Genomic DNA, 10,027 nt, shown 5'->3' on the forward strand with positions numbered 1-10,027 from the left:
CTGTCCATACCCAGTTTTTTACAGTTACCTATTTAGAGGTTTTTCCAGCCTGGATCTCTTTATTGCACACCTGTAGCCTTCTCTGACCAGTTAAGCCAAGCCTAAAACCCACCGTGGAGCTCTGTGTTGATGGCTGGCTCAGTCTCACTTAGGTCTATGAGAGCCTTATGCCCATGTTACAAGCTAGGAGCAGCATTTACCTGCCCAAGCTTGAGGAATTTGCTGAACCCATACTGTGTCTACTTAGCCTATGTAAGCCACAAGCACTGGGACACTAAGAAGTCATGTCTTTTTTATTTTCCTTCTCCTTCCCTCTTTCTTCTCCTTCTCAGTCGTGTCCATTTTTTTCCTTCTTCTTTCTTCTCCTTCTTCCTTCCTTTTCCTTTTTCTTCCTCCTCCTTTTTTTTCCTCAGATTTTCGGGCCCTATGTGGAAATATGTGCCTGGAGGTTGGGCACCATATGTATGAGTCTTTCTCTGCCCTGCTAGCCAGTTCCCAAATAATGACACGAGACTTATTATTGATTATAAAAGCTTGGCCTTTAGCTTAGGCTTGTCTCATCTAGCTCATATCATTTAAATTAACCCAACTTTTAATCTATGCTTGGCCATGTGGCATTACCTCTCTTCCATCTACCTACCGTTTTCTCTCCATGCTGGCTACTGCCTTTCTTCTTCCTGGAGTTCTATCTTCAGAAGTCCTGCCTAAACATTTCCTGTGTAGCTATTGGCCATTCAGCTCTTTATTAAACCAATTAGAAGGCACCTTGGCAAAGACATCTTCACAGTGTAAACAAATATTCTGCAATATGGTGATAGGCACCTGTAATTGCAGCAGTGGGCAGGCAATGACAAGATCCCTGTGGCTCATGGCCCACTCTATCTGGTTTAATTGATAATCTCCAGGCCAATGAGATTCTCTCTCTACAACTCTCTCTACAACTGGGGCAGTTTTCCTCAAGATCACAACTCTGGCTTCCACACACATATGCATGTGCACACACACAAAGTGCACATGCACTTATCCTATCACGTACCCTTTTCCAGTTTCTTAGTCTGTATTAGCCTGTGGTACTATAGTCTGCTTTTAGAAATGAGATTCAAAAACAATTTTAAAATCATTTAATATGCAAAGTGAAAAACTAGGATATAAAAGCATTTCACATTTTTAAACAAAGTAACACCTTCTAAATTATTTAACAGAAGGCAGAAATCCACAATCTTTTATCTGAAACCCCTAAGTCTAGATGTTTCAGAATTATGAAATTTTCAGATTTTAGAAAGGTAATTCAGTGCATATACCATACTACATTAACCCTCAAAAGAGTTTGTGGCAGCACCCCCAGTAATCAAACACATTAATATTTATGTAGTAAAATAAATGAACATTCACACAAAATGGGATAAACAGATTCAGTGTCAAGTCAGAATAGATCCAGAAGCAAATGAATTTTGTTACCAAGCTTAGGAAAACCTTGTTTTCAGAACTTCTTGGATTTTGAGAGTATAATTACAAATAAAGGAATGCAAACTTTTAAAACTTGTATGACAAAACACAAAAGATTGTTTAAACAAGTGACCCATTTTTACAAATGCAAAAACATACAACCTTCAAATACATTATAAATTAACAGGCATCTCCTCTTTCATGTTATTAAATGTACACCTTAAATACATATACATACAGAATACAATACAATTCATTACGGTCAGTCGATATCAAAGGCACACATGTGCAATCCCTTATTAAGAAGAGGACACTATTACATGTGTGGTTAGAGATGGAATTCATCTAACTCTCTTATGAAGCCAGAACAACACAAGGAGACAGGCTAGTCTTCAGGAAACAATTTTACTTGTGGGCTGTCTCTTCCATAGAAACATGGGTAGGCAACTTTTACTTAAAATGAACACTGGACTTGGCAGTCGTGGTGCCGGCCTTTAATCTCAGTACTCAAGAGAGAGAAGCAGGTGGATCTCTGTGAGTTCGAAGCCAGCCTGGTCTACAAAGCAAGATCCAGGACAGTCAGAGCTGTTACACAGAGAAACCCTGTCTTTAAAATATGTATATATTTAATCAGTTAAACAAGTAGTATTTTGTCAATTTTAAAGATAAGCAGGTTACTAATGATCTCTCTAGATAATGGCAGTGTTAAAAATAATTAACTTCATTAGTCTGTAATAAAATTCTGTCTGTTCAGAGGTCACAATCATTATAAAAGAATCAAGATACTGTGCTTGTAAAGTCATTCATAGTTTCCTCTGCTGACTGGTGTGTGAAGAACGGCTTCAGTGGGCAAAGGTGAATGTCGAACACGCGCAAAAACAACTGTCATAGGCTTGAGGACAGTGAACAAATGGCAAGTCATTTTGTTAACCAACTCCAATCAAGACTCTAAAAACAGGCATGAAAATGACAATTAGAAGCTATCTGGATGCAAAGTTCACTTTTTAAAGTTTTAATATTGTAACATTTTAGAATCAAAATTTGAAAAGTTAAGAATTATAAAAGCTACAGTAATCTCAAAATATTTCAGAGTTCTCAAAAATTTGAGTAAAGTTATTTATTCATAAGTGGAAAGAGTTGGCATCAAGACTCAATGCAGTGGTGAATTTGTTAAAATTTTAGAGAAGCTTTTCCTGGTATTAGCAAAAATAGTTCTCAGCAATTACATCTTGATACAACCATTTTTATTAAGTATCAGCGTAACTGATCTTATATGCATCAAATACAAAAATTATAGAGTAAAAAGGTGCATCCATTCCACTCAGTAGTCACATTGCAAAGAAAATCTGACCAAAACTGCTACTGTTGATGTTCACTGATGATACAATGCTACCCATCAGATGGTTAGTTCTGTGGATTTGGCACAACCTAGAATCACCTGGGAAGATACTCCCAAAGACAGTTAAGACCAGGCTGGCATGTGCATATATATTGGGGACTGTCTTGATTCCATTAAAAGATGTGCCTAACTCACAGAGATCCACCTGCCTCTGCCTCCCGAGTGCTGGGATTAGCTAGTTCCAGGACAGGCTCCAAAACCACAGAGAAACCCTGTCTCGAAAAAAAAAAAAAAACAAAAAAAACCAAATATGTGCCTAAAAGTAGGCAGCACCCTGTACTGTATAAATATATATATATGTGAGCTGAGTACTCTCAGGAATGTACAAGTTTGTTTCTCTTTGCTCTTGACTGTAGACATTATGTCTAGCTATTTCGAGTTCCTGCTTTGACTTCTCTATGGGGTGGTGTGTAGCCTGTAATTTTAAGGTGAATAAACCCCTCTAAAGTGGCTTTTTTTTTTAAAGATTTTATTTATTATGTATACAACATTCTGCCTCCATGTATGCCCACATGCCAGAAGAGGGCGCCAGATCTTATTACAGATGGTTGTGAGCCACCATGTGGTTGCTGGGAATTGAACTCAGGACCTCTGAAAGAGCAGCCAGTGCTCTTAACCACTGAGCCATCTCTCCAGCCCCTAAAGTGGCTTTTTTTAAGGCTAATTTATCACAGCAACAACGATGAAACCAGGATAAATGTCCCTGCATAACAAAAGGTTCAAAATATTTCTCAAATGTTTTTTCCTCTGAGTTCTATACCGTACATATATCCCAAATGCCAGACATGGCCAACATGGAAAATTAAACCTTTTGTATCCAACATATCTAATATGTTACATACCCATAATCATGCAAAACTTACCGACATGCTACTGCTCTGTTCCTCATTTGTTTCACGAATAATAGTACTTAAATGGCCAAGACAGTTCAGATTTTCTTCTATCATTTGTGTTAAAGTCCCTCTGATGGATGAAAGAGCAAACTATTTCAAGTTCAGCAAAAAAAGCACCTGAGTATTGCCTATGTTCTGGTCAAGATGACCACTTTCTGCAACCCAACACCCCAACAAAGCTGACTGCTGCCATCTTCAGTTTCTTCATCCCTCCCACTCAGACACAACATCCCACTTCATCTAAGCCACCACTTTCTGCCTACCCTAGTAAGGCCACTGTAACTCTAATCAGGTTTCCTTCTGAGACAGGTGGCACTGGTAACTCCTCACCATTCCCTGAAGAAATAACAGGGTAGGGGGAAAGAGCCCCTTGGTACAGACAAATGAAATAGCACTTGTTTTGTTTTGTTTCTGGATGATTTCTTTTTCCTTTTACAATCAGTAAAACACCAGCATGCTCACTTTACACACAAACAAAGTGTGTGTGTGGTGGGGGAGGATTTATGGTCTCCAGAAATCCAGGAAAGAGAAAAACTGATTGGAAATCAGATAGTAGCAATGGAAAAAAGCAAGCCAACCGCTAAGAACAGCAGAAGAAATCAGGAGGCCCTGATTCCAGTTTCTCCCACATGTCCTGTCATGATCCTTTGCCAAAGTGCAGTTCCTCTTCTCTACACTGTCAGCTTAGAACTAAACACTGATTCAGCTATTATCCGACAGAGAGAAAATTTCATGGCAACAATTTCCTAATCTTGGTAATTAAGATCAGCTTTCCTTTATCAGAAAATGTACGTTGCAAACAACTACACACTCAATTGGGAGCTACTTACAAGAGCCGGTATTAGGAATTAGCATCCCTACCAAGCCTAAATGCCTTTAATGAAAATGAAGGGTTAGGATGTGCTAAATTTTACTTCCTTCAGTTCTAATAGAGTATTTCCTGAAGTCTACAAGTCACAACCTCTGCTATACTTGTATATGCATTCATAGTGGGCCACATATATGGTGACCCCCAAGATATACACTGGAACTTGCTTTCTTTAAACAATAAAATACCTGATATCAGCTTGCCTTCCTGTCATGTGTTTTTTTCTTTCATAAAAGCAGAGTACAGAATATGCAACTGCATGACCTCCTGAGCAGAGATGTAACATGGGTGCACTTCTGCAAAACTAATTATGGGCAGACTTCTGGGAAATGTTGGTGCTGCGGAGGTCTCCATTAGTTGTGAGAAAAGCGACAATACACAAGCTAGCAAAGAGCCACTTGCACACGGCACACCTTACGCTGAGAAAATAACAGAGATGGACAGTCATTCAGCTTTAGCAGAAGAGTAGGAACTAAAGACAACACAGGGCTGCAAATCTGAGTTCTTATTTGCAAAATGATTTAAAGCATTGAAAATATAAGATTAAAGAAATACTAAGTTATAAAATAAAGTAGGTATTACTACTTTGTTAAAAGAACTCAAGTACCAAAAAAAATGAAAACTGCAAAAAATGCATAATTTCTCATAGAGCTAAATGGTTAAGAAAGGCATATGGTTTGGATAAAGGAAAATGATACACCAATAACAGAAATGGCTTGGAATTTTAACTGAGCTAATAGTTATCAATAACACTGAAATTTATTTCCCAAGCATTTTACATACATTGTCCAAATGAATTTTCATATCAATCCTATAAGACAGCCTCATTTTAAAGTGAAAATATATGAAGATTAAAAAAATAAATTATTTAGCACTGTTAAATGCTGAGTTGGTCAGAAGGCATTACTAACCACCATGCTCTACTGTCTTGCTCCTACCCCACTCTGAAGTACAACTATCTGTTGTTACAAAGTGAACCCACCCATCGCGAGGAGTTACCACACATGTCAGAGGACGGTCGCGTTCTGGTAACATATGGGGAAGCCATGCTGACGCTGGAGGGGTTACAGTGCCTTCTAGACTGGATCCTACAAGAGAGCGGGCAGAACTCTGTGTCTGAAGGAAAAAAAAAAGAACAACACACACACACATAATAAATTGCAGGCAAGCATCTCTTGATTCATACCATTTAAAAAAAAACATACTCTTAAGACTTATAATTCAATTATTATTTATATGCACAACTGACTATTTGTAAACAAAACTATTCTCATCACTACTAACTGTACCATCACTGGCCCTTTTCTTCATTGACTAAAACACTTGACTAAAAGTGAATGAATCTAATTTCTCTAATCCAGTTTTGGTTTGGAGGAAGGGAACAGCTGAACAAGGGTTGACTTATAAACAAGTCAGATGCACTTGCTCCAAGAAGAGTTGGGCAAGCAACCATAGCAATCCAGGGCAGGAAGAACTATAAAAAAGAGGGATTAACTAGATATGGTGGTTCACACTTATAATCCCGACACTTGGGAGGCAGGAAAATTGCAGTAAGGTACAGTCGAGCTCCCAGCCTAGACTAGAGTGAGCTCTTGTCTCTAATGAAACAAACCACACACACCACCAGCACTACCAGGACTGGAAAGGAGAATGAGAATATACAAGTCCTTGCTGTGGAAAACTCTTTGTATACTGTAAATATGTATTACTCTCATTGGTTAATAAAAAGCTGACTGGCCAATAGCTGGACAGGCAGATAATAGGCAGGACTTGCAGACAAAAAAAATAGCGTGACGAAGAAGAGAGGAGGAGTCATCTCAGGAGTTGAGAGGAGATGCAGAGAGAAAATAAACTTGACATGTTAAAAAAGGTACCACCATGTGGCAGAGTATAGATAAGAAATATAGGTTAGTTTAAAATATAAGAACTAGTTAGTAACAAGCCTGAGCTATTGGCCAAGCATTTATAATTAATAGTAAGTTTCTGTACAGTTATTTGGGAACTAGCTAGTGGGATAGAAAAGTTCACCTAGAAGTCCTAACTATATAATCTCTGACACCAAACAAGGAACATGTGCACCCAATATAAAGTATAAACACTCCTTGGGAGGCAGAGGCAGGCGGACCTCTGTGAGTTCGAGACCAGCCTGGTCTACAGAGCTAGTTCCAGGACAGGCTCCAAAGCCACAGAGAAACCCTGTCTCGAAAAAACCAAAAAAAAAAAAAAAAGTATAAACACTCAAAGGACATAGCTCAAAGCAACAGAAACTCCTTTGGCATAAAGTAACAGCAATTCAGTATTACATTCACTAATAATTACTTACACAGGCAATTTTAAGGAGGTGCCATATTTCTTTCTGCCTCTTTCCCTGCATAAACATGACAGTATTGTCAGCTTCTTTGATGTTACTGAGAGCAATTTCCACCTTGGGGAGTAGATCAATAATCTTCTGCTTACAGCCCAACAACTTGCTAGAGAGAGGAAGTCAGTGTCAGATACTTGTCACATCCCTCAAGACTGTGCAACATACTCCCAAGCCAGAGGAAAAGGACCACAACCAGCATCATACTCATGACTGATCTCAAAAACAATAAATATAGGGCTTGAGAGATAGCTCAGCGGTTAAGGGCACTAGCTGCTCTACCAGAGGGCCTGGGTTCAATTCCCAGCATTCAAATGGCAATTTGAACAATCTGTAGCTCCAGTTCCAGATCAGAAGCCCTCTTCTAACCTCACACACGTGGAACAAATAAATATGCAAGCAAAACACCCATGCACATAAATAAGGTAAAAAGTAACACACATATACTTAGGACCTATAAATGGCTATGTTTTTGAAGACATTGACCCAACTATTATTTACCAGAGAAGAATATTATACTTTAAAAGAACACAAATACACAGGCATTTAGGACGAAATAAAGCAATCTTCTACCTCAGGTGACCAAACAGCTCCTTGAGAACACGGTCTTGACTCTGCACAGTGTGCACAATGATCTTCACCATCTCTGTGCTGTCACTGTAGGAGTGATCTAGGAAAGACTTCAGTTAGTACCTTTATAACTTCCTTTTGCAGAACACAGCAACTTCATAACAAAAAATTCCTTAAAAACGCTTAAAAGCTGCAAGTAGTCTAAAAAACATCTCCATTTGTTATTGGAATGCTGTCCTTGAGGAGATCTCAGAAGTTGTGATCACCTACAGAAGACTAATGGTCTGTCATGGTGTGGAAAGGGGCTCCTGAGACCTTCCCATAATTTATCCTTCAATCCCATGATTTATATATAAAGTCTAAGGAATTGGAGGTATATTTATAAATATATATATATAAAGTCTAAGAATTGGAGGTATATTTATTATATATATATATTTTTGTTTGTTTGTTTGTTTGTTTGTTTTTTGAAACAGGGTTTCTCACTGTTGCTTTGGAGCCAGTCCTGGAACTAGCTCTTGTAGACCAGGCTGGCCTCGAATTTACAGAGATCCACCTGCCTCTGCCTCCCGAGTTCTGGGATTAAAGGTGTGTGCCACCAACACCCAGTGATAATTTAATTTTTTTAAATTTAAGTTTTAATTTAAATTAAAGTTTAATTTATAAATTTTTGATGGGAGATGTGAACAGTCTACTCACACTAGATAGGACAGCAGTGACAGGCAGACTAATGATGTGACCCGAGCCTTGTTTGGTGAATCTGAGTTTCATTAGGACTACTTGTACATGCTTCAGTGACTACACTTCTGAAGAAAACCTCTCTCCCTTTTCTCTGTCTCTATAGTTCAATGATAACTACACAAAAATTGGGTATAGTTACCAAGAACCCTTGTTGCTCTTCTAGAAGACCAGATTTGGACCCATGTTAGATGCTGGCTTACAAATGTCTATAACTCCATTTCCAGGAGAATCTGATGCCTTCTTCTGTCCTCTGTGGGTACTCCTACACATGTAGCATATACCCATACCCACAGACATAAATATTTTCTAAAAAGTAAATTTATGCATGGTTGTATCTGTTTAATCTTTAGAGACTTAAGTTGCCTGTGTTTGAGATGAATAGCCTGGTTGATCTTTAATCTGTACTAACCCAAATTCAGACACAGATGCAACCTTTGGTCAAAAGACTAGCTTTCTTACATGACTAACACTGCTTACTTAGAACAGTGGTGCAGTCAGGCTTTCACTGCCTCAACCAGGTTGCTTGGAATTTCATGCTAATCCATCTGTTTACAGCTCACAAAAACTTCATCTGAAAAAAGCTGACTTAAACCAAACTGAAAAGCGATTAGTGGACACCCAGAAATTCACCATAAAGCCAACTGGCATCTGGCAGATGTCCTCAAATGGGATGGATGTTGGTTACACTGAGTTCTATACTTTATAAGTGTATCTCAGTTTTTAAAACTACTAGCATTAGTTATTATATTTCAGATTATGACAATTTAAGTTTAAATGAGCAAAAAAGTGCTGATGTTTCACCCTAGTATTTTCCTGGGAAAGAACCTTGAAAGCAAAAACTGCTAATACTTGCAAATAATTGCACCAACTTTCCTCATTTAATATTTTTCTGTATTACTCCCGAAAAGAAAACTATGGAAAGAGTTTCAAAAGAAGTTTGAAAGGCTGTGGGATTGGAGCACAGAGGTAGAGCTAGTGCTTGCCAAGCATATACAAGGTATATATATTAGATCCCTAGTACCGCAAGAAAAGGAAAAAAAACCTCTCCTTTTTAAAAAGCATTCCAGGGCTAGAGGAATGGCTCAGTAGAATGGCTCAGTAGTTAAGCACACTAGCCGCTCTTCCAGAGGACCCAGGTTCAATTCCCAGCACCCACAAGGCAGCTTACAACTGTCTGATTCCAGTTCCAGTGAATCTGGCACCTTCATACCACATGCACATAAAATAAAGTTAAATATTAAAAAAAATTTTAAATAATAAAAATCACTCCAGAAACCTCTTCACAGCCCAGCTTCATTCCCAGAATCTGCCTCTTTCTCTGCCTCCCCCATACCTTTACCCAAGCAGATACAAGGCTCCAAAAACACTTTTCTTCAAGCAGTAGTCCTTCATAAATTCCACAAACCAAACCCAAGAGGTTTTCCATAAAACTAGCTCTTTTAATGGTAAAGACATCAGAACTTCAGCTTTTGCCAGAAAAGGCCAAAGAAAATTACTTTCCACTGTTTTCAGATTTTACTTTCTGCAGGAAACCACATCCAAACAACCTGACCACCAATAAAGTTAAGTGCCTGTCTGACATGTATTTCACAAGTATTTATGGCAAAAAACTGAAAAAATTCTACTACAACAAAAACCAGCATACGGGGCTGGAGAGATGGCTCAGCAGTTAAGAGAAAATTGGGATGTTGGGGGTGGGGTGGGATGGGGGTAAGGGGAAATGGGGAGAGAAAAGTGAGAAGGGGAGG

The 10,027-nt window shown here is 38.6% G+C and overlaps 1 protein-coding gene across 4 annotated transcripts in view; it reads right to left on the bottom strand.

The window, feature by feature from the left end:
• Positions 1-1,105: 1,105 nt before the first annotated feature.
• Positions 1,106-10,027, bottom strand: part of Chuk (conserved helix-loop-helix ubiquitous kinase) — a 38,528-nt gene continuing 29,606 nt past the window's right edge. Inside the window, exons 17-21 of one of the 4 annotated variants that reach the window (XR_003377291.1) lie at positions 7,542-7,638; positions 6,930-7,077; positions 5,589-5,722; positions 3,709-5,025; positions 1,106-2,394 (exon numbers count right to left, since the gene is read on the bottom strand). Coding sequence is in view for 2 of the 4 variants with exons in the window: in XM_005352330.3 (XP_005352387.1) it covers positions 2,365-2,394; positions 3,709-3,808; positions 5,589-5,722; positions 6,930-7,077; positions 7,542-7,638 (509 nt within the window). In the remaining 2 variants the exon portion in view is untranslated. Of the gene's footprint in view, positions 2,395-3,708; positions 5,026-5,588; positions 5,723-6,929; positions 7,078-7,541; positions 7,639-10,027 lie in introns of those variants that run through there. The other 3 variants (XM_005352330.3, XR_003377292.1, XM_013348196.2) reach the window with 3 other exon arrangements.

This window comes from Microtus ochrogaster, chromosome 8 (genome assembly GCF_000317375.1).
Source record: "Microtus ochrogaster isolate Prairie Vole_2 chromosome 8, MicOch1.0, whole genome shotgun sequence".
In the NCBI taxonomy this organism is placed as follows: domain Eukaryota; kingdom Metazoa; phylum Chordata; class Mammalia; order Rodentia; family Cricetidae; genus Microtus; species Microtus ochrogaster.